At 51.2% G+C, this 24,498-nt stretch overlaps 1 protein-coding gene across 1 annotated transcript; it reads right to left on the bottom strand.

The window, feature by feature from the left end:
• Positions 1-3,925: 3,925 nt before the first annotated feature.
• LOC125326669 (epidermal growth factor receptor kinase substrate 8-like protein 2) lies at positions 3,926-18,800 on the bottom strand. Its single transcript, XM_048305125.1, is given in 13 exon segments — positions 3,926-6,701; positions 7,028-7,160; positions 7,567-7,687; positions 7,690-7,749; positions 8,843-8,975; positions 9,829-9,948; positions 10,716-10,827; positions 12,698-12,783; positions 13,137-13,263; positions 13,409-13,557; positions 14,219-14,293; positions 18,172-18,326; positions 18,575-18,800. Coding segments are annotated over 13 exon segments (1,569 nt in total). The 3' UTR covers positions 3,926-6,629.
• Positions 18,801-24,498: the final 5,698 nt, after the last annotated feature.

Below are 24,498 nucleotides of genomic sequence, written 5' to 3'. Positions count from 1 at the left end.
ACAAGTAGCAATAATTTTGGAGGTGAAATCTGGGGTGATGTGTGGCAGGGAGAGCGTACATCAGGAGGTAATGTGAGACGGTACTGGAAAGATAGTGAAATATTTCAGGGTAAAACTTGATGAAATCTCCAGGGTAGAAAGAGAATATTTATAGGTCAAAAAGAGTAAATAATTAGTGGGCAGGTAGGGAAAATACTGGGGGTAAAACCTGAGGTTATCTCTAGGGCAGAGAATGAACATACTGAGGTAAAAATCAGGCAATGAATAGTGAATGTTAGGGCAATTTTGGGGGGTAAAACTGGAGCTAATCTCCAGAGTAGTGAATGAACACTTTCTTGTAAAAAAGAAGAAATCAGAAGTGCACAGACAGGGACAGCTTGGAGGGAAAATCTGAAGCAACCCCCAGGGAAGAGAATGAACAGCATGAGGTAAACTGAGGTAGTCACTGGCAGAGACACAGTGAAAATTTTGGGGATAGACACTGAGACATTCTTGAGGATAGAGAAAATTACTTTTTGGGGTAAAAATGGGATGATGGGTAGGGCAAAGCTTGTGGGAAAAACTTGAAATAATCTGTAGGAAAGAGCATAAGCATTTTGATGGAAAAATGAGATATTTATTCTTTACTTCCCTTTGGGATAACTTAATCTGTACCCTTCCATGAGCAATTCCTTGGCTTCTCCTGGAGAAAACCCCGCGGCAGAGGCAGTCTGCAAAGGAGCCCAGAGCTGTGCTTGGAGCAGAGAGTGCTGGGTGCTGCGTGTGCCTCTGCTGCCCCAGGCTGGCAATATCCCCATGGAACAGACTGGGCAAATGGGATTAGAGGGAGCACAATCCCTTCCTGGAAGAGGTTTTCTGCTGTGCAGATCAGGCACAGGGCAGGAAGGGAACTTTGGAAATCAGCTGAATTCCCCCAGAAGGCATCTCTCATATCAGCATTGATGACATGACCTGTGCCTACTGCTCATGATGCACCAGGCCAAAATCAAGAGCAAAGGTTGGTTTGGGTGTGAGCACTTGAAATAACTTTGAAAGAGAAGCAATCACCTTTTGCTGCTTCTTTCTTTCTTTCAGATGCTGGGATTGCCTCTGGGCACATGTGCTGAGCTCTCCCTGCAGGGAACTGTCAGCCCTGAATGCCTGTGCAATAACTGCAGCTGCCCAGGCAGGCACAGGAAACTATTCCACACATGAAATTGCCATGACCCAAGGCCCTCCTGGAGAGAGTGTAGAGAGTTACAGCACTGATCCTGCTCCCTGCTTTCCCAGTAGTGCATGAACATGATTTCATCCTGATCCTGAGAGCGCCAAGGACAATAACCACTGAGGTGCCACTGATGATGCCACTTTTCTGATGGGCCTGGCCCAGAACCATAGCCCAGCAGGGTTCTGTGGGAGCAGTTCAGTTCCCCCTCCCTTCCTGCACTCTGGGCAGTTCCAGGAGACACCTGATCCCTTTCCTAGGCTGCCACCACAGCCTAAGCTCCCACCCCCACTGGGCCGTGATGGCATCAGCCCACCCAGAGCTAGCCGATGGCTCCGGCCCTTGTGCCGCTGCTGCACATCAGGCCCGGCCAGAGGAGCTAAACTAGAGCCTGGAACTCTCAAGGGTAAACTGGCAGCACAACCACAACCCTCCCTCACTTGAGAGTAAAGAGGTGTCCCTGTATTTACACACATCCAGGAACAATACTTCTCTAGAGGAGTCTTGGATTTACTTTTTTTATCAGTTGAACTGGCACAGCTGCCCCCTGCTGCCATTAAATTCTCCATCCCCACAATCCCTGGTTACCCTTGGCTGTGGGGTTTTTGCTGTCCCACAGTGAGTTAGGAGGGATCTCTGGCCAGCCTCATTGCCCAAGAGCATTTGAAATCCTAATCCTCACTTCTCTGACTACTGAATGTCTTAAAAGCCACTCTGCATTGTGCAGACAAGCGCCTTGGTCCCACTGGGAACTGCACATCTCTAACAGCTGTTATCAGTTATTCCAACTGAGTAAAATAATTATTAAGGAAAAGAGGGACCATTTAAACCAAACAACTTTTGCCTGATGTTTTCCTCAGGAAGGAGTTGGGAGCTCAGCAGCAAGGCCATCAGACAGGCACAGTGTCTGACATAAACTATATCTGTGCACACATAAAAAATATGTTATATATAAATAGATAGCTATATGCCCTAATATATAATACATATTTATATTCATGAGTTATGTAAGGCATAAATATCTGCCCTATATATAACCAAAAATATTTTTTATCACAAACCTCCTATAATTTACCCCCTGACGCCTGATGCTAGGGATGTAACATTTTAGGGATCCTAAAATCAAACATATGCAGGAAAATAAACCATGATTTTATGCCATTAATTCCAAGATGTTTTCCTGGATGTGTACTGCTGCATCTGTTTTTCTGTAAGATCTTGTGCCTTATCCCTGAAGTGCACTCAGAATTGTCAGGATCATGAAATCCATTTGGGATTTTACTGTTGCTGCAGTATCCAGTGAGATGAGTTTTTTCAAAATTATTTCTCTGGGACCGAGCACATCTCCTCAAGTTCCTTCTCACTTTCTGCATCCTGGAAATGCAAAAAGGGAAAAGATCAATGTGCAGCTCAACTGAAACAAATAAAAAGCATCATTTCCCTTCTTTCTCTCCAACCCCAAATCAGTTTTTAAGCATATCATGGAATCCTGGAATGGTTTGGGTTGGAAGGAGTCCTGAAGCTCATCCAGTTCCACTCGCTTCCACTGGACCAGGCTGCTCCAAGCCCCGTCCAAGCGTGAGTCTGAAAAACCCCAAACAAGTCCCAGATCTAGACAGCCCACTGGAAGAAAACCCAAAATTAATTAGAACAGCAGAGCCTGGCTTTAGTCTGGCACTTCCTCTTGACAGCACGCAGAGCTGAACGGAGTGGTCAGGGCACACTCGAGGGCAAACTGGGAGAAATCACGGGGGGGTCTGGACAATGTCCTGGCGGGGCGGGATCTGCCCTGGGATGGAGACCCAGCGCCGCCACCGAGCGCCGTCCCGCTCGCCCCCCCTCCGGCCCCAGGGTGGGTCGGTCCCCGCAGCGCGCGCCCCTTCGGCCGGGCTCGCCCACTCTCCGTGAAGAGGGGCGGGAGAGGGGGCTAAGCAGAAGCTGCGGAGACAGGATCCCCTCATGCCGCTTCTCACCGTTGAAGTCCCCGGTGTCGGCCAGCACCGTGGTGTGGTGCTTGAGCTGCTCCAGCGCCGACTCCATCTTCTGCCGCTCCACGGGGGACACCGACACGTCCGCGGCTCCGGGGGACTCGCGCGCCCACGAGGGACGGTACGTGCCCGAAGGGCACCGGCCCGCGCGCTCCCGCCGCCCGCCGCCAATCCCAGCCTGGCTGGGCGGCAGCGGCCAATCAGGAGCGCGGACAGGAGACGGACGAGGCCGGGAGGAGCCGAGGCGGGGCAGCGGGAGGAAGAGCGATTCTGATTGGCTGGTTCGTGAGGGCCGGGCGGGGGTTCGCCTTGGCGACCGCGCCGCCGCCATCGTCCCCAGCGGAGCGTATCGGGGGGGGTCTCCTGGCCCCGAAATCTCTCGGGCCCGGAACCTCCTGTCCCCGGAGTCTCCGTGTCGCCAGAACCCCCGGCAGTCTTCCCCGCGGCCGGTACGGCGCCCGACCCGCCCCTGAGCCGCCCGTCCCTCATGGCCGCGCGGGGCCCGGGCGCGGCCGGTGCCGCAAGGTGGCGGCGGGCAGCCCATGAGGGAGGCGGCCGTGAGGGGAGGCTCGGAGCTGCGTCGGTGGTGCCCCGCTGCAGGAGCTGAGCGCTCTGTGTTCCCTTCCCCGCCGTTGTGGCAAGGTTCGAAATGGTTTATCGGGTGCAGCTCCAGGCGCTGAGAGAGCCCCCGGCCCAGTAAGGCAGGTGTTTTGGGCTCGTGGTTCACCTGAACTTTATTTAGGCTGTAAAAGAGGTGATCTTGTTAGTGTGGGCCCACTTGGAAATTGAACTCCCCAAAACATCTACAGAAGGAATTACCAGTTATTTCAGGTGAGTAATTTAATTATTAAGGAAAAGAGAAGACAAACTTTTGCTTCTGGGAACAGGATGGCTCTTGGCTGGAAATGTTGGAGAATCCGTGTAACAGGCTCCTAGTCATGGGGTTATGCTGTTCCCTCTTTCTGTATGGTTCCACTTGGGACAGCTGCCACAGTCGTTCCCCTTCCAGAGAGGCAAGAATGTGCTTTTGTACAGCCTTCTCGTGCTTTGCCCCTATTCTTAAGACACAGCTATCCAGGCCGTAACATCCTTCCTGTTGAATGTCAGTCCCCAAAACCAAAAGGAAATGTGTGGTTTCAGACATTCTGCTGAGTTTCTGAGACTCTCAGTGACAAACCGTTATGAAAACCCAGTGAAAGAGTCGGAGATGGAGTTATAAGTATAACTTAACTATTTTAATAAATCTTGTACAGTGCACGGTTATATCATTGTCTCCTTCGCTCAGTTACATCAATGTACTGTCTGCAGGCAGTACAAACAGAGCACAGCTCAGTCGCATGGAAATTTGTAAAAGTGATCTCTGCAATAAGGTCTACTGAGATACTTGTTTTAGGAAGTGCTCCTGTGGCTCCCAGCTTTACAGACCTGTCATGTACACTCCTGTTAAAATCCCAGATAACTGTAATTCCCTGTGATTTGCTTTCCTCTACACCCCAGGATTAGAAGATGGCGTGTTTCCTAGCTCAACATTCGTTTTTATTTTCATTTTAGAAACTTTTTCACCTCCCGTGCTTGCCATCCTGCCTCCCATCTCCACCCTAATCCGGAGCCAGGGCTTCTCAGGAGGATTGTCCTCTTCATCCCTCCCTGACAAGGTGAGTGCCCTTCTCAGATCCTAGCAGGGCTGTGACTAAACCCAGGATCCTCCCCTGCCTGCACCCTAATTCTGCTGGTGAGAGCAGTGTCCCGTTTCAAACGAAGAAAACAGATTATCCATTGGAGACACTTAAGAATGAAGGCAAAACTAAGGTGCACTGGTGTTCTCAGTTTTAGACATGAGTTCCCCAGATGCTGTTTTAAAGCTTTTTCCATTAAATGTGCAATGACAGGCACAAATTTGGACAAAGACTCAGCATGTGCTGAGAGAGAAAACCCAGCTGTCCCTGGGCTGTGGGCAGCTCTGGAGCTCTGTGTGCTTCACTGCTTTGCAATCAGATTGGTCTGTCAGTCAAACAGAGCTAGAAATGCAGTGTGCCAAACTTGCTGTGGACAGGAACTACGCTGCTTGCTTGAGTTTTGAAATGGTGAGTAAATTTTGGAAGCATAATCACTTAATTCTGCTTCTAGGGAGAGGGATTTTCCTCACCCCTATTTACAGATTGTTATATACAATGCACATAACTTTTTGAAGGAAAACGGGAAGTAAAGAGCAACACCCTGTGCTAAATTAGAGGGGTTTTTTTCTTGTGGCCATTTAATGTGTGTTAAACCTGCCTTTCCCAGTGTGCTTTGGGGTTTCAGCTGTTTGGGAATCATTTCAGCTGACTTTTTGCAGTGAAAACGTGAAGATGGGGACAAGTGACCAACACCCTGGGAAGGGCTGTGGGTGTGCCTGGGTTGGGAGCAAATGGTCAGGGCTTATCTTCTCCTGGTTTGAGGCCCGGTTTGGCAACACCACCACAACATTCCAGTGCAGGATCTGTGCCCCAGGGAAGGGCTGCCCATCTGCCCCGAGCCCCAGCCTCTGCATCAGCAGCAGTGGGCGGGTGGAACTCACCTATTTCCAGATTCAAATCCCTTTGTTTGTCACTCCTGCTCATTTCTAGGCACTGAAAGCTCATTTCAGCTGTTCAGAGATAGCACTAGCTGGTCCATGGATTTAAGGAAGCAGCCAGACCTCGGGAATGTGTGTTGCCATTCTAGCCTTGTCCAACGAGGGGGCACAGGGGGACAGGACAAGGACAGGCAGTTGTCACCGGCCCTGTGCTCGTGGGCTGCAGGGGACACCTGCGCTGAGGAGGAAATGGGAATGGAAATAGAAAGGGTTAGGTTGCCCAGAGAGGTCATGACTCGCCATCCCTGGAAGTGTCCAAGGCCAGGTTGGACAGGATTTGGAACAACTTGGGCTTGTGACAGGCATTCCTGCCCATGGCAGGGGGGTGGAATGGGATGAGCTTTAATGTCCTTTCCTTAAACCCAAACCTTCTAAAACCTTCTAAAGCCTTATTCCTCTGGTCCAAGCTCCAAGCCTTGAGGCTGGCCTCTCTTGTGCTGTGTGCCACGCCTGCTCTGCCAGGGGAGAGTGGGGAGCGGGGGACAGCCCTCGGAGAAAAGCTTTGGGGGTCTTTTTTTGCTTGAAGCCAGCCCTTGTACATCCAGCCCCGTGTGAATCCTGCTCTGATCGCATGCACGGAAAATTTCAGTATAAAATATATAGTTATAAAAAAAATACTTCATGCAAAATTAAAACACCTTTCCCCGTGGGACATGGTCTTATTGTCAACCCTTCCCAACAGTGTTCAAGGAATTGTCACTCTGATGGCAGCTGGACCCCAAGGGGAGCTCTGCTGCATCCGGCCTGGGCCAGGAATCATTGCTTTCATTCCCTTTTTTTCTGCACTACTTAGGGCTAAGAGCTGAAATAAAGCAGAGAGACTTTAATTTGCAGAATCAATCCTTTCCTGGCGGCGCTTCATGATTTCTTGGAGCTCCGACTGCCTTCTGCTTTTCTGGAATGGAAACAAAACAGGCAGTTTGGATTTGAACTTCAAGCTGCAGTTAAGTGACAGTATTTAATTAATGCTGTAGAAGTAGAGCTAGTTTCAAAGAGATAAGTGATATCAGTAAAAAGCAGATTAATTAGTGGAAACAGGGGTATCTTACAGATTTGCTCAAAAGACACTTTGGAATTTTTACGTGTGTTTTATTGCTGGTGTAGGTTTGGTTGCATTTTTTTTCCCCACAATTGTATTTTTTAAAATGCCTGTTTAATGAGCTCTCTGACGCTGCTGGTACAGCCCCCATTCCAGCAGGAATTATCCAGAAAAATGCTTACCTCCAGCTGTTTTTTCTCCACTATGATCTTGCTGTAGACTCTGTTTCCCTCATCACCGCACACCTTCTTCAGCTCCTCTCTGTTGAGGGAGAAGAGCTGAGCTCCGGTGAGGATGTCCAGGTGTTCCACGGTCCTGGGGAGACACAGAGTAGGGAGATGACGATTGTGCTGCACGTGGCCTCGTGCCAGAGGTGAGGAGTTGGAGATGGGAGGCCAGGAGCTGCAGTGGGACCATATCACGGGGCCCTGGGGCTGTTCCAAGGTGGCAGCTGCAATTCCAGTAGCATTTCAGGCCGTGGATGTAGTTAGTTAACTATTTATCCTCAAGAAACTATTTATACCAGAGAAAGGGAGTGACTTTGGGCTCTGAACATTCTGGTTATAGAGCCTGGATTGAACAGGGTTGAAATCTAATTTGCAACACAGGCTCTGTAAGTAAATCCAAGTGGCTTGTCCCAGGTGAGATGGTGCCGGTGGCCTCCCCCGCTCCTTCTCCAGGGAAGGACGAGCATTGCACGTGGCAATAGGGCAAATCTTACTCTTTGCTGAATGACTTGGCCTCCAGCCAGGCTTTGACTTCTTCAGTGCTGGATTCAAAGGTGAGGGGCACAAAAACTTGCTGAGGCTTTTCCACTTTGAAATTCCTGTGGGGAGGCTGATTTTATTGTTTGTGATCTTCTCTAGCAGCTCGTCGTTCAGCTCATCCATTTGGTGAATAAGTTCTGTAGAAACAAGTAGGGAATGAAATCAAGTCTTCAGTCAAAAATGCCATTAAATGTTTGTGGGGAAACTGTAAGGCAAATGGGGATGTGGCTCAACATTCTTATTGAAATTCAGCCCAGAAAAGTGATTCCCATTTTCCTGTGCCCCTGTGTTGCCATTTATTTTGCTCCCATCACCCCTTGGCTGTTGCCTGATGTGGAAGCACAGTTCTGTGAGAATCTACAATTGGCGGTTTGGAATTGAGACCTTTTCAGTCCTCTCTGCTACTTCTAGTCACTAATTTGCTGATCGCAGAGCTCCAGGTTTTGCTCCGCAACAGAACGGAAGCGGCAGGAAGCACAAACTGGGAATGAGCAACACACTCATGATGGGATGAGCTTGAAGGTCCCTTCCAGCCCAGGGCATCCTGTGATTCTGTGCAAACTCCAGTGACTCTTCATCCAGTATCGCTTTCCCCATGAAACTCCTGAAGACTGTGGGGAATAACTCAGTGATATGAACAGATTTGTGTCCTTGTATTGTGGGGCTTCCTGTCGTCCCAGAAGGGCTCCTGCTTCCAGGAGTGGACAGGGTGGGATAAGGGGTGAGGTGAGCAGGGCCCCTGATCTCTCTCCTGCTCTGTGAGCCCCACAGCGTGTGCAGGGTGAGGGAGTGATGCGGATCTCCTGTTTGGCCGGGAATTCTGTGGAATCACATGAAGGAAGCGGCCAGGCGGGCACTGTGTGTGTGCCGGGAGATGAGCAAAAGGAAGTGAGAGAAAGGGATTGACCTGAGCTGTTCCTTAGACACACTTAAACATTTTGGAAGAGAAAGGAAACTCTCTCCTTGGGAGGAGGAGGAGGAAGTTAGAACTGGAGGAAGGAGGCATGGGGTGATCACTTATTGCCCTGCTCGGCCCAGCCCGCTCGAGAGCCCCGGAGGTGTCACAAGCCCCAGGGCTGCTCTCTTGGCTCTTGTCCTGCCTGGAATGGCCTCCAGACACAGTGCTGCTCCATTGCTGTGATCAGTAAAAGGTGCAGGGGAGCCCCTTGGGCAGGTCTGGTCCCCCGAGCGCCCAAACCCAGGGGAGCCCAGAGTGGGACACACACGTACGTTCTTTGGCGTCCTGTGCGGAGTAGTGCGACAACATCTCACTGCCCCGCTTATCCCCGGCGTAGCTGGCAGGCAGCTTGTGGGTTGGGCTGGATGGGCCATAGCCCCTGGGGCTCAGGTCTCCTTTGTACCTCTGGTTAGAAAGGGAAAAAAAAAAGTAAGACTTTTTTTTGGTAGTTTTTAATTTTCTTAAGCTTTCGGCCTCACACCCACGGAGGGACAAACTGCCGTGTTCTCCTTGTGCTGATGTGGGGCTGGGGAGACCTCAGGTGGAGCTGCATGGAAGAAGTTAATTTCTGGGAATGAAGAACCCAAAGCAAAGTCTGAAGTTTGCGCAAGGGAATTCCTAGATGTGCCAAACATGTTCGATCTCACTGGAAGGCAGAGCCTCACTGCTCCGTAGCTGGGATGTGAAGCGGGACCACTGCCAAGGGCCTGGAGCAGACTGGAAAGTTTTTTGACGTTTTGATTAAACTAGCAGGGATTTATCCAGAAGCCTGCTGGGCCCCCTTAGGCTTTGCCCAAACGCTGCAATACCAAAATGGGGAAGCAATTCCATGCTTCCCTTGGGTGTTTAGAACACTCCAGCTCCACATTTCTGCAGTGCAAGTTGCAGTATTCAGTTAATTCTCACTTAGATGGTGTTTCCATCTGCCTCCACTCCAGTAACATGTTCCTGGTGCTGAACTGAACTGGCTGAGGGAAGTGTCCATCTTTAATTTAACCCCCAAGAAAAATCTTGACGTGGAAAAATATGGAAAGCAGGAGGCTGGTGCACAAATAGGAAGGATAGGCCTTATTTGGGAAGACGATCGTGGCAAAATGTGAATTTTATCATAGGAGACTCAGGAATCTCCTGGCTTTGTCTACTTCTGAGGGTCTGTCCTGATTTGTGCATAGTATCCTAAGAAATCCAGGGAGGTCTAATGACAGCATTATTCCCAGAGGCAGATTGTGCCCTGCAGCTGATACCAGTCAGGTATTACCTGACGACAGACCTGTTCGAGCTCTTCCAGTTTCACCACATCCAGGATATTGTACAGAACATAACCGGCCTGCCCACTCCGGTTGAGCAACTTCCACCACTGCTTATTATCTTCCAACACCTGAGAGAGGGACAAAAATAAATCTGCTAGTGGGAAAATGGGATTTCAGGCATAAATAACCAGGATATAGCAGGGTTGGACCATCCAAAAGGTGAAGTTACTGGAAGGAAATCACTGAGGCCAGGAGCTCTAATTAGATCTGTTGCTCTCAGATGCAATCCAGGACTGAAACTTTTCCTGGAAAGCATCAGAATTTATCGTAAGGATGAACAGGAGAGCACCTCTGCGTGCTGAAGAGCTCATAGTTCCTACATAATGTCCCTGTTTCTCCAGACCTTTTTTTCCCAATGACTGAGTTTCTGATGTCTCTTTGCATTAAAATAAATAATTAAATAAATAAAAAGCTACATTTTGCAGAGAAACCTTTTCCTCAGGTCACAGATCAGTGTCAGCCCAAGTCACGTCCCACCTTGTCCAGCTGCCAACAGTGCTGCAGTAAGAGAAAGGTTATGAGAAAGGTGCTTTTCAGAGAAAACAAATCCTCGTGGAGGAGGAAGGGGTAATAAGGAGCCGACCCAGCGGGGGATGAGCAGGGCTCTAGAGCGAGTTGTTGTCCTCCCTCCTCACTGTGGTTAAAATGGGACCGATGTGTTTGAGCTGAGGAAATGACACAACACAGCACAGGCAGCCTGCTCCAGCTTTGGATTTGAGCAAAGCTTTGTGTCACTGCTGAGATACCACCAGGGAAAATGGAGTTGGTGCTTGTTGCTATCCCGAGCTCTCTCCTGCCCCTGGGGGACACACCTTTTCCAGGAGCGGTCACGTACCTCCAGGATTTCATCCTTCAGCACCGAGAGCTCATTGGCGTTTCGCGCGGTGAAATCGTAGCGGATCTTGGCAAATCTCTTGGGCACAGCCACCCCCTGGGCCTCGAAATTCCTGCAGAAGAGAAAAACTGGAGTTTTAGTGGAGGCCCATCCAACAACAAGGCCAAGAAAATCAGAATTGGAGAAGAGAAATGATCCTAATTCTTTCCCTGCTCCACATTGCATCTCTACCACCTGATGTTCCTACCAGAATCAGTGATGGGGTGAATGAGAAAAAGTTATTTTGCTGATATAATTTGATTTAAGGTACTTTCCTGTGGATTTGAACTCTTGTAGTAAAGCTTATAAATCCTTTAGATTAGAACAGAAAACCATGGAAAACCAGTCTGGCTTGAGGGTTTTTTCCCAGACTCGAACTGGCATCAGCAAAGTGGATGGTCAGCTGAAAACTTTGAGTCAAATCCCTGTAAAGTGATGTGTCAAATCACGGCAGAGGATTCGCGTGGAGTTTGGGAAGAGTTTGGTTGCGCTCCGAGATGTGACAGTTTCCAAGGTGTGAGCTCATGTAAACAAGGAAGCAGATGGGGCTTCTAAACTCTGAACTAAAAGTACTTTGGTGAAGGTTTTGTACCGCGGAGTAACCGGTGATGGGAAATGAGTGTCAGGGCTGTTAGAAGGTGGAAGAGCCATCTTTCCCTTGGGGAAAACCGAAGGCAAAGGGGTGGCCTTGTTTGTTCTGGCTTTGGAAGTGACCTTCCCAAGACTTCTGAAGAAAGGGGACGGGTTTTCCCCCATTTTCTAGAATTCTGTCTCATTAAGAAGAGTTGTCTGAACCCAGCGCCCTGTCGGTTCCCTGGGGGAGAGGTGGGCAGGACTGAAATACACTGTTCTATTCAGCCCCTAATCAGTGGGTTTGCCTTTGGTTTTGTTTAAAGCCAAGGGGGAGCTGCTCTCTCCAGTGAAACAAAGCTCCTTCCTCAGCTAAAATGTTTTCCAGCAGCGCTGGGAGGTCGGGCTGCTCTTCCCTGGCCCTGTGTTTCCAACAGGTGAGGTTTGTGTGTGCCCTTCCCTTAGGGCAGATTCCTCCTGTAGGCAGCTTCTGTCTGTGCAAGCTGGGGTGACTTTGGGATGGATGGAGAGATCCTCAAGGGAGTCCAGAGGAGGCCAGGAAGGGCCAGGAAGTGCTCCAAGAGCTAGAGCATTACACAGACGGGCTGGGAGGGCTGGGAATGTTCAGCCTGGAGAAGAGAAGGCTCTGGAGAGCCCTTAGAGCCCTTTCCAGTGCCTAAAGGTGCCCCAAGAGAGCTGGAGAGGGACTTGAAGAGCCTGGAGTGAAAGGACAAGGAGGAATGGCTTCCCGCTGCCAGAGGGTAGGTTTAGATGGGATATTGGGAAGAAATCCTTCCCTGTGAAGGTGCTGAGGCCCTGGCACAGGGTGCCCAGAGCAGCTGTGGCTGCCCCTGGATCCCTGGCAGTGTCCAAGGCCAGGCTGGACAGAGCTTGAAGCAACCTGGGATAGTGAAAGGTGTCTCTGGCCATGGCAGGGGGTTGGAACGGGATAACCTTTAAGGTCCCTTCCCACTCAATCCCTTTTGTGATTCCATGATTCCAGCGTCTCTACACATATGGAGAGCCAAAGCGCAGTGCAGCATCTTTGGCACCTGATCCTTAAGGTCACTTTGCTGGGCTGATGTTGGGAAACCAGACCTATGGATGGACTGATGAAGTCAGTCAATATTTTTGCCTCCTGCGGTGGAAAACACCTGCGATTCCTTTCCTTGCAGAGCTGCTGGGGGTTAAACAGCAGACAGTGCTTATGGGAATAACCCCTCAGCTGATCTTTGTCTTCCCTTGGTGGTTATTTACAGTGGCAGGGAGTTGTCTCCAGGATGCCCAAACGTCCCAGTGTCACTGTACGTGTCCGTGTGCGTTCATGAGGTTCCGAGGTGGGAGCCAAAGCTCCGGGCGTGCGGATCCATTACCTATTTCCATGTGGAGTGATGTTCTGTTTGAAGGCATCCCCGACCTGTGTCTGCTCAGCCGTCTGGCCACGCTTGAGTGAGGAGAGCTGGAAAGGCAGACATGGAGTCAGTGTTACCAGGAAAGGGGAAAGCTGGTCGGAGAAAAGGAGAGGGATAGTGGTAGATGAGTCATGGTCTGGCAGATTTTGGTCAAGGTGTTCTCCAGGGAAGCCTGTGTCCCTGGAGCTCAGTTACGCTGTAGGGTGCTGTTGCCTTGGATTGGGAGAGGCTCATTATTGCTGCCCTTTTCCAGCCTCATTTGCTTTCTGTATTTAACTGGGGCAACCAGATCCAACTGAGTTTTGAGCCAACTACTTGTTGCACGCCACCACTACCCCTGCAGCTCCATTTCTCCGGAAAAGGGGGAGGGAGAGTGAAGAGACAGGGACACAGGACTAACCTCCTCTTGCAAGTGTCCAATGTCTATTTCCCAGGGAGCTCCACAGAAGATTTCTATGGGCGTTTCCCAGCCGTTGTGGAATTTGGGGATGTAGGTGGGGATGTTCGTGTCTCGGGGCCACTCGGCTCTAGGACAGAAAGTGGGAATATGAGGTGACATTCACGAAGAATGTGTCTTTCAGGGCATCCCCTGAAAGAAGAAGCAGGAGCATCAGGGAATCCAAGCATCCCGTCTGCGTGGGGAGCCTGGGGAGATGGCAGCTCTGTCCTTACCTGGATCTGGTCCATGTCTCCCCCAGGGAATCCCAGAGGTTTATCTCTTTGGGTGTCAGGTGTCCTCTCAGGAAATCGGTGGCGTCTTTAGAAAGCAGCGGGCTGAGGACAGACTGGGCCAGCTCGGGGCCACCGCAGCTGTTGATGATCTGGGTCACACACAAACCACACAAAGAGGAGAGAACTTGCAGGAAACGGTCAAAATGTCCAACCAGGGACACACAGACGAGCAGGAATAGAAGACAAAGCTGATCCTTGGATCAGCTCAGTCACTGCAAGAAACATCAACCTAAGTCTTTGAAGGAGACTGGACAGTTCAAGGGAACATGAGATTTTTTTGGATTGGAGTCAAAGGAAGAGCTGATCTACAAATGAGCTGTTGTTACAGACAAGTGAAGTGTCAGAAGCTGACACTTCAGAAAATGGAAAGTATCTTGCTATTCCTTTGTGGCTCCTTTTCCAAGTTGGGATTTCTGCTTCCAAGCATTTTCAGTGCAAATACTGAGCCGTATTTGCCTGAAGGTGAGACCAGACAGATTCCCAGTGGGGACTCCAGCTGGCTGCCCCTTTTGTTCACAGTAATGCCTTATTGACCCGGTGGAAGGATTCATATTTGCTGGGGTTCCTGTATTTACTTCAAGCTTCAAACTGGATCAGAGGCCAGGAACAACCGGCATCGCTTCTGGAAGTTCCTGAGAAAGCTGTGGCCAGGTGTGAGCAGTTTTCCAACCCTGTTTCACAATCTATCTACTTGTAAGTGTGAACTAGAAATAAAAGGAGTTCCCAGTGAGACCTGGGAATAAGATTTACCAGTTCCAGCGGCCCGAAGAGGAAATGCACCAACTCCGAAGCACGGGGGTTTTGGATGTGCTTCCTTAGTTTGGCCTGAAAAGAGAACGTAAACACAGTTTAACCCTAACCTGAGTGTGCCTTCTCTTTTCTGTCACATGGGGCGAGTGTTGTGGACTGATGAGAAGAGTAAGGGATGGAGGAGTAGGAATCATTCATTTTTATTTTGTGTCCATTTCTATTTCCCAATGAATTTCAGGAGGGGGGGAATACCCTCTCTGTTAAATCAGTGACTTTAAAGCTAATTTGAACAGACACAGACGACCTTGGCTTAGTTTGAAAGTCCTAGTGAGGAAGGGCCAGGATTATTGGTGCTTCTGCCTCTTGCAGGGTTGAGAATCCCACTAGTTCCATGGATGAAAACAACAGGATAGGTGTTTTGAGGGTCCCCTGGCAAACTGCTGACAAGGGAAAGTCTCCACCAAGGTCTTGCCTGTGGCACCCGGAGCTGCCCTGGCCACTGAAAGGCTCCAAATCCAGTGGTATTTGAGGTGAGCTGTGGCAGAATGGAGGAGCAAACACTTGGGATTAATTTACTGCAAGAACTGGGTTTCAGTAACAGCAATCAGCTGAGCTGTGGTGAGAAACCTCTCCAGTTTGTGCTCCCATTCAGCTCCTTCTCCTGTCCTGGACTCCTGGCACTGTTGCCATGGGAGACAGGCTCCCTGCTCCTACCGAAATGCAAAGCATTTGAAATGCCGGAGATGAAACATTAATGTGGAGTGGGAAGTGGGAGCCAACTGCTGGCAGCAGGGTGACCCAATGAACGGGCACTTCCCAGGGACTCGGCAGCCCCATGGTGAGGAACGTGGCGGGACCCCAGCACAGTGTCCCAGCTCTGCTCCGTGCTCCACCCTGGGCTCTTGCCAGGAGATCAGCTGCTCCCTCTGATCCTGAGCAGGCACAAATTAGCCATATTTGCTTCTCAAAGAAAAGGCTGGAGCTTGGTATCCTGCTTTAAGGTTGTTTACAGTCTCTTGGTTTTCCTTATTAATAACTGCCCAGGAAGGAGCTTGTAGGATGTGTTCGCTGGACAAGTTTGGTCACAACTGACAGAATTCCTGCTGCAGTGGTGAGGCAGGGACTCAGCCTGGTTCATTGTCCCCAGAGCTCGGGTAGTACAGGACAGTCAGGCCAGTAAAGCCCCTGCTCAGGGCTGGGAACGAGATCCTGGCCAGCTTTCCCTCTCTGCCCCTCTCTGCAGTCCTGCTGGGCTATGTCATGCCCTGGGGCCACTCTGCCGTTGCTCAAATGGCCAAAATCCACTCATCCAGGAGTGGGAAAGGGAGGGAGGGCACAGGAATTCATCTTAGGTGGTGAGGCCTGGAAATTTTCAAGGCAACGAATTGATCTTTGGATAATTCCAGCAGAGCAGAGAACACGGTGCCGTGGGCTCTGGCAGGGCTGTGCTCAGCTCTTTGTTCTCTCCCAGGTCCAAAAGTGTGACCACTTCCAGCAGCAGCAGCAGCAGTGACAGCTCAGCCAGCGACTCCTCCTCTGACAGCCAGGACTCCTCTACCTCCTCTGAGGACAGTGACAGTGAGGACAGCTCCTCCTCCTCCTCCTCCTCCTCCTCCTCCTCCTCCTCCTCCTCCTCCCCCTCCCCCTCCTCCAGCAGCTCTTCCTCCTCCTCCGACTTCGACTCGGATCCGAGCTCCTCCAGCAGCAGCAGCAGCAGCTCTGAGGAAGGATGAGCCCCCAAAGAAGAAGAAGAAATAGCTGGGGAGCTGCAGGACTGGTGTGGAGTGGGGGACAAGCCCCTCCCAGGGGCTGGAGCACACGGCTGCCAAACATTCAATGGTCAACATTTCTACTGCTCACACTTTCCAAGTGTTTTGCCTAGTTGTTCCTAGGACATGGAAGGTATTAAATGGCTTCCTGAGACTTACTGAGAGAGTATTTTTGTGCTTTATCCTTTTATGAAAGATTTTACTTTTTTAGTTCCAAGAAAAATTTTTTAAAAATCTATCATCAGATTCGTTGATATGAGCTAAAGTCCAGTAACCTGGATGTTTACATGCCGGAAAGCAAAAGCTTTTTATTGCAGGTTATGCTGTGCATCATGTGCTGTTCCTCTGTTAATGACAGCTTCACTTCTATTGAGAAAATCCTCTCCAACAGTTAAAAGCAGAAGTTCTTCAGCGCTGCTGTGGAGCTGTGGCATTGTTGAAGCTGAATGCACAACGTGTCCCACACAGAGCCTCCCATCTCATCAGCTGGTGACAAATGGATTCTGTGCTGCTGAGCTTGTGTTCCAATGGCTTTTCCTGATGCTTCCAGGTCCAGTCTTAAGTGCACCATCCAGCTGAGCTGTGTTGGTTTGTTACTGATCAATGGAGTGCTTGTCCTGCCCGCAGGCTCTGGGCTTTTCACTCCCCTGTGGCCTTGGCTCATGTGTTGGAAGTGTTTGCTGAGACACAGAGTGTTGGTGGTGGGAAGCAGCAGCTCAGTGACTTGGGGCTGCTGCTGCTTTAGGAGTTTCATCTTTGTGCCTTTTTTTTGTCAATTCGGTGTGCCCCAGTGAGACAAGGGCTGCAGTGCGTGTTCTGCAGAGCTCCAGCACAATATTGCCACGCAGCAAAAGCAGAGAAATAATAACAGCCACAACTGGGCACTGTTCTCACTGGATGCTCAGTAAAAAAGAGACTCCTTGAAATAAAGGGCTCAAAGGAAAGTGTTTCCCTTTGGATGTGTGAAATGCAGGATTGCCGAGTGACAGTCCGCAGAAATTCAGTCATCATTGTTTGTGGGAACTGCCCTGGAGAAGGAAGTGAGTGCAAAAGCCCCACAAGCCCTACAAAAGCAGATGCAGACAGGCTGCAGAGCAGGGATTGCTGGATGCAGAGTGGGAGTTCTTTGTTCTTCTGGTGCATTGAAGCAGTTGCCATTAGGATTTTATTTGGTGATGCAGTCTCCTGAATTTCTTCTTGTCGGAGTGCCCTTTGTGGGCAGGGGGCATCACTTGTGGAAGAATTCTCAAGTATCTTGGTTTAGGTAAAATACAGTAACTAAAGTATTTTTTATAATTTTTATGGGAAAAGTAGTGCGTAGACTTCCTTTGGAATAAACTGTACTTATTTAAATGTTTGTGTGTGTGTGTCTGTGAGCACTCCTGTGTTTTACAGAACACACTGCAGACTGTAAATAAAACTACCAGAAAGGTGTTGAAGTCTTGTGGACTGAATGTACCATTTAATGGGAAAGTGAATAAATTATTAAGCAGCAGTTGCTAAGTGGATGCTTCCTGCAAATATCTGAAATCTTTGTGGTGTTTGTGTGCAGGTTTCAGCTGGAGTTGCCCTGGCATTGCCTCCCAGAGGGGCAGGATTGCTCCCCAGGAAGTTCTCCAGCCAGAAGTCCCTCTGGATCCGGATTATTTTTAAAAAAAAGTTTAGTTTGTCTTGGCTTTTTCTTTTTTTCCTGCCCTTTCTGGTTTGTCTCTCCATATTCTTATTTTACAGAGGAACCCCTCCCCAGCCTGGCCGGAGCTGCAGCCTCCTTCATGTGCCGCTGCCTCACTCGCTGCTGCCGTGCTGGCTCAGGAATGTGCTCAAAGCCCAGCTAAGCAGGAATCGTTCCGGGCCTGCTCTGTTTAATCGCTGCTGCCGCGAGCAAAGCTGCCCCTGCTCCTTGAGGGGAGCGCTCGCTGCAGCCCGGCAGGAAAAGAGCCCAGGAAAAGCTGTGCCCTTTGCAGGAGAAGCGCTGGGAGCAGAGGGGAGAGCGGGAAAAGGGAGCGAGAGAGGTGTCCACATATAGTTGAGAAAGTCCTCTTTCTGTTCTGGAGATGAAATCGTATTTGTTTCGCTGAAATGGCACGGGAAACATGGTTCAGCATCGTGTGATTGTTGTGATAATCCTCTGAGTGGTGTTATCAGAGTGATTGATAGGGGGTGCATGCCGTCGTGACACGGTACCTGTTGAAATGTCCCTGCTGTGTGTCCACGGCTGTGGCTGCGGTGCAGACGGGGGCTGTGTGGACACAGAGCTGGTAGGAGGTGTAGCTGCCGAAAGCTCGTACGATGGAGCTGCAGTAGCCGAAAGAATTGCACTGCTGGCTGGAGGTGCTGTGCTTATCGGTCGTATCGGCGTGGCAGCTGAAGCATCCGTGTGTGGCTGGAGGTGCCGGGCGGGCGGCCGGGACCGTGGGCGGGACCGGGCTGGCCTGGGAAGCGCTGGTGCCGGGCAGCGGGGCCGGGGCTGGGCTGGAAGCGGGGGCGGGGCTGGGCTGGAAGCGGGGCCGGGGCTGGGCTGGAAGCGGGGGCGGGGCTGGGCTGGAAGCGGGGCCGGGGCTGGGCTGGCAGCGGGGGTGGGGCTGACGTCCGGGGCAGGGCCGGGGCCGGGCCAGGAGCGGCTCGAGCCGCGAGCGGCGTTGCCGGGGTAACCGCGGGGTCTGAGGAGGGGTGGCCGATGCCGCGCCGCGCAGGCGTGGAAGCGAGGGCTCCCGAACGCGGAAGTAAGGCCGGGATGGAAGCGGCGGGAGTGATGACGTCAGCAGCAGGCGCCGCCGTTCAAACGCGGAAGCGGCCGCGAATCCGGGCCGCATGGGGATAGCGGGAGGGCCAGATGGAAGCTCCGGGACCGCCCCTGGCCGCGCGCATGGCTCATCTGATGGGAGGACCCCAGGCTCGGGAGGTAGGGACCTGCCTCTGCCTTGCGCCGTAACAGATGGATCGGGCGAGATGGAGACCGAGAAATATTCTCGGCACTCTCGGCTCCTACACTCAGGTGTATTCCTAGTTCCTGACATTCCTTTAAAACTACCGAATTCTTCTCTCAGGTCCCTGGCAAATGGGGCTTTGCAGCCTGGGGGAGTTCTTGCAAAACGGGGTCTAGTGAAGCGCTCTGCAGGAGTGCTTGTGCACCTGAGCGGTCATTGAATTGTCCCCTCTAATGAGGGAAACGTGATTAAACTCCCGGTGCTGTGCTGCTGTTGTGTGTCGGCCTCGAGGTGTGAGACAGTCTCGGTATCACACTGGAGTTGTTTAGTGGCTGGACTGGGACTGGGACAGGTCTTGTTGGTCAGGAACAAAAGGGAAAATTTATCTTTTGGCTTGCTTAATATCTTGGCTTTATTAATGTATCAATGTCAATTTTTGTCATTTGCTGCCTCCTGCACAGTGTGTTTGCAGCTCTGTGTGAGAGCAGACTCTCCCCTGTTGGGGAGTGAGACAATCCTGGAATATCCTGAGCTGGAAGGGACCCACAGGGATCACCCAGTCCCACCGCCGTCCCTGCCCAGACCCCCCAACAACCCCAGCCTGGGCACCCCTGGCAGCGCTGTCCAAACGCTCCTGGAGCTCTGGCAGCCTCGGGGCCGTGCCCATTCCCTGGGGAGCCTGGGCAGTGCCCAGCAGCCTCTGGGGGAAGAGCCTTTCCCTGATCTCAGCCTGAGCCTGCCCTGGCCCAGCTCCAGCTGCTCCCTGGGTCCTGTCCGTGTCCCAGGGAGCGGAGATCAGAGCTGGAGGCCCCGATGTGTTCTGACCTCACACTTCTCTACCAGAACAAACCCAGTGCCCTCAGCAGCTCTTTCATGGTCCTTCCACACCCTTCCCCATCCCCGTGTCCCTTCTTTGGATGCTGTCAGCTTTGTATCTTTTGTATATTGTGGCGCCCAAAAGTGCCCCCAGGACTCCAGTACAGTTTAACAGCAATGAAAGAAAACAGTGGATTTCAACTTTGATCCAAAAGCTGTCTCAGGCCCCTGATAGTGCCTCGAAATGTCTTTGCAGTTCTTGCTTTATGACTTGTGTCAAACACGGAGAGAGTGAGACTGAGCCCCTGGGCTCAGGTTCTGTGTGAGAAGCCACACAGCAAGCCAGAAATCTTTGCTCCAGATCACCAGAAATTTACACTGTTGAGGGTGGAAATACTGAGAGTTGAGTCTTGGGAGCTGAGCCAGGAAAGCAGCACCTCTGCCATGGGCAAATTTGGCACGTGGAGAGAGCTCGAGCTGCTTGCAAGAGGTCCCAGCAATGTGTGTGTGGAGCTGGGGGGAGCATGAGTTGCAGTGTCGTGTTTGGAGTCCCCCTGGGTGAGGATGTAGGAATAGACTGGAGGTTTTGGTGACTGAGGTTTCTTTTCTGTGGCAATAATTGTTCTTGGCCACATCATTTTGGTTTGTTACTCTCCTGTGGTTTGTTTTACAGGCCTGTTTCCTTTCTCTCCTGCTATGGTGTCTCAGTTATCTTCAGCAGAGGCTCAGCAATAACTAAACTTGAGCTTAGATACTTAAACTTCAGTTCAGAGTAGATACACGGAAGAAATCCTTCCCTGTGAGGGTGGGCAGGCCCTGGCACAGGGTGCCCAGAGCAGCTGTGGCTGCCCCTGGATCCCTGGCAGTGCCCAAGGCCAGGCTGGACACTGGGGCTTGGAGCAGCCTGGAACAGTGGAAGGTGTCCCTGCCCTTGGCAGGGGTGGCACTGGATGGGCTTTAAGGTCCCTTCCCACCAAGGCCTCGTCTTCCTTTGCCTTCAGTGTCTGCCTCAGAGTTTGTACCAAAACCAAAGTGAGGTTGGTGTCACCTTCTCTAAACTGGGAGAACAGATCACTCCAAGCTGTGGGGAGATGGAGAGGCTGTAGGATGGAGAGGGTGCAGCCCTGCAGACACCGAGCTGTGGGGTTGCTGCTTTCAACAGCCTCGTTGTTCCTGCGGACACAGCTCCAGGTGGGTCTGAGAGAGACAAACTCTGCTTTTGGGGGTTTGTGTTGATGAGGAGGGGAGGGGAGGTCACTGCTCTGCTTATTGTAACTGCTGGGGCAGAGCCAGGAGCCCAAGGCAGGACAAAGGCGAAGCAAACCTCTCCGAGCTCTTGGGTTCTCTTCATTCCCAGCTATTCTGATTCCTGCCCAAGTCCAAGTTCATTGTGCTGTGCAGGATGCGAGTTTAATCAGGTTTTAGTGCTGGTTTAGCTGAGTATTTCTAGGGCTTGAGGATGAAGCCAAATGCTCTGCATTGAAAAAGTGATGGATGTTCAGCACAAGATTCTCTTCAGGAACTGGCACGAAAAGTGGTTGCTGAAGCTGAGGGAGGAGCAATTCACAGCTTAGCTGGAAGAGGGAGAAGTGCTCACTGCTGGTCTGTCACTTCATCCTCATGAGTGAGTCTGGGAGCTCCCGAGATCAGCCAGGCTGCAATTTCAGATAGTTTAGATGGTCTGGCCTTGAAAAATTAATATTTTGGTGCCTGGAACAAAAGCTGAAGGTGGCAGGAAGTGGCAGCAGTGGCAGGGAACTGAAGTGACACCACCCTGAGCTCAGAACTAATTTTGGTTGTGACCTTGAGCAGTCCCTGGGCCACACCAGAGCTTTTTGTGTCACCTGCTTTGGGAGGTTCTTCCTTGCCCGTGGAGAAGTTGGGTCTCGCACAGGTCTGCTGCGGAGCACCTGTGCCACCACCTTTAAAGAGCCACACTGGAGGTGTCAGTGAGCCCCTCAGTGCCTGCCCAGCCTAGAGCAGGGCTGGGAGGGCAGGGGGCTCAGGGAGTGCTCATTGCTGGTGGTGTTGGAGCTCGGAGCCCAGCCCTGAGCTGGGTTTGTGGCTCTGAGGGCACGGGGAGTGTCCGGAGCAGGCCTGGCCTGGGCAGAGTAGGAACTCCTGGAGTAACTCCTGAGTAACCCACACCTTCCACGTGAGAGGGAGGCACTCCCAGAGTCAGGCGCTGTCTCCTCAGAGGTGCTTTGGGGTTTAATTCTGTTCTCACAGTGACTCCTCTCACCTGGGAACCCCGTGGTTACCTATAGAGGGTCTGAGGCCTTAGGGATGTAAATATGGACAGGAGGGGTTGGAATCTGCCTATCAGGGGATCTTCCCCTTGCCCACAGGAGAGTGTGCAGAACTCTTCTGTGTGATGATAATGTTTTCATACTTTAGGTGTGAAAATAAAAAATGGGAGAAATCTCGTTTTTCTGGCAGCACACAAAGAACTTTCTTCTGTGTCAGCACTAAAACTCTGTGAGGGGATGAACACCTGGGAATCTGAAAGACACATAGCTGGAAAGCATCAATATGAATGGATTTTTCTGCTTCTTTTTGCACTTGAAAGAAAAGTGAAAGTTACAGGCTGAGTCAAGCTTTTACCCTTTATTTCAATCAATTCAGTTATTGCTAAATATGGCTACACACAGGTAGCCCAGGTGACAGAGCTGCTTCCAGCTGCTCCTTGGCCCCAGTGTCCCACGCGGGATGCTTGAGTTATCCACTGAGAGCCCCCTTGAGACTGGAGCACAGGTAAATCTGCCTGTCTGAAGGGCAGGATTGTGTCCTAAGTCCCTGCTCATTCCTTCCTTTCCTCAGGCCCCACCATTGTGGCTTGGGTGGCAGTGGCACGTTGGAAAGCCCTGGGGGTGCCAGCTGGGGGTGAGAGCTCGGGGTGCCAGCCCAGGCTCCACCAGCACTTGGCCCACACTGGGGCACAGATTGAGAGATGAACTCTTGGAAGCTTGTCCTGAGGAGGATGAATGGTACCTGCTGACGAAATTCGGTGCTTTCACAGAGCTGTGATAAACCCCAAAGTCTTAGACTGCCAACCTACAGCCTCTGCACCGTCACGTTCCCCAGTTGCATTTTGTATTGGAATTTTACCTGCTCCCACCTGCGTCCTTCTGCTGGCAGTGCCAGCAGCCCAAGTGCTGCCTCTCCTGAGAGCAAGTTCCTGCCTGTTTCCTCTCCCAGCCCCAGCTCTTGCTTCCCTCTGGCAGAGGCAGCTTTAGGTGCAATATCCTGATGTTTCTGGGAGTGGGTTTTGGAATAAACCTACACACGGGATGTCCATGGGTTGCTGCTATGGATTCTGTGAAAGGTGATCAGGAAAAGCAAGTTCAGAGTTATTCAGGGGATCCTCTGATTCCTGCCCATCTCATGGAGCTGCTCAGGGTGAAACTACTACTCCCATGCTTTTTATTTTCCTCCTCTTAGTGCTGGTTTTTCCCCAGGTAAGTCAGTGCTGGAGCAGCCCTTGTGGGTTTATCTGTAATGAGCAGTGGTTGTGTCTGCACATGGAGATAGCAGATTCCAGCTGTAGTGTGCAAACGTCGGTGCTTTGTGCCTTAGTGCACACCCACATTTGTCAGCTGACAGGGCTGATGCGGTGAGAAAACCTCGCACTCTCCAATAACCTGAGCACAGGCACTTCCTGCGTTGTTACATTTAACCAAAGCTCTGATAAAAAATACTACATTAATTTTTCTAATGGAGACCAGATTCCGCATTATCATAATTTACGTTTTTGGATAGTCTTTGATTGACTCTGGTGGGAAGGGAGGTGAATCAGTATCTTGTACTTTAGGGAAAGATCTAGGGGAGAATTGAATTGTACTTCCTTGGAATTCACATCACCCCCCCCCCCCTTAGTTGGAGATGTTGATCTTGAGAACAACCAGCAGAGAACAGCCCAGGAAGGGCTGAACGTGAAAAAACAGTGCAGAGCATACAGAAATCCTCTTTGCTGTGTTCATCATTCTGTCTTCATCTTGGATTGTTTCCACCCTTCTCCTGCACCTGGAAGTCACAAGCATCCTGCAGTGGCAGGTACTCTGGGTTCTTCTGCCAGGAGTAGTCTAAGAACAGCTTTTGCTGGGAGCAGCTCTGACCTTGCTGAAATCACTGCTGAAATCTCCCCTGACTCTTGCAGTGCCAGAATTTCACGGTGGCAGTGGTGAGGCAGGGACTGAGCCTGGTTCATTGTCCCCAGAGCTCGGTAGTACAGGACAGTCAGGCCGGTAAAGCCCCTGCTTAGGGCTGGGAACGAGATCCTGGCCAGCTTTCCTTCTCTGCCCCTCTCTGCAGTCCTGCTGGGCTATGTCATGCTACTGTGTTACAGCATTGTTCCATGTCTTTTTTTTTGTTTGTTTTTAAGGAAGTAATGTCGGATATTGGCAGTCAAGGGCGATGGAGCGAGGTGAGCTGTGACCGGTGGACAGAATGAGTTGTTACGGCCTCGGTCTCAATTTTTGGTGCAGCTCTAAGCATCCGTTGTTGTTTGTGTGTTTTAGGTGGTCCACTTGCAGGATGTCCTGGCCCTGGATGCTGGAGGGTGCAAGCCTAAGGTATAGGTGTGGTGTACTTCAGTCGGAGCAGGGAGGCTGTGGTTTCACGGTCTCTCAGCATGTTTCGTGTGGTTTTGCTTTGCTTCTCTGCAGGTGCTGCTGCCGCCCTGGGCGTGCCAAGGGACAGAGGCGAGCAGGTGAGTTGGCATTTAGGTGGGGTGGCTGATAGGCCAGCGGTCTATGGCAGCGTGCTGAGC

Source organism: Corvus hawaiiensis, chromosome 5, assembly GCF_020740725.1.
Source record: "Corvus hawaiiensis isolate bCorHaw1 chromosome 5, bCorHaw1.pri.cur, whole genome shotgun sequence".
Lineage (NCBI taxonomy): Eukaryota > Metazoa > Chordata > Aves > Passeriformes > Corvidae > Corvus > Corvus hawaiiensis.
This window is presented reverse-complemented; position numbering and strand designations above follow the sequence as displayed.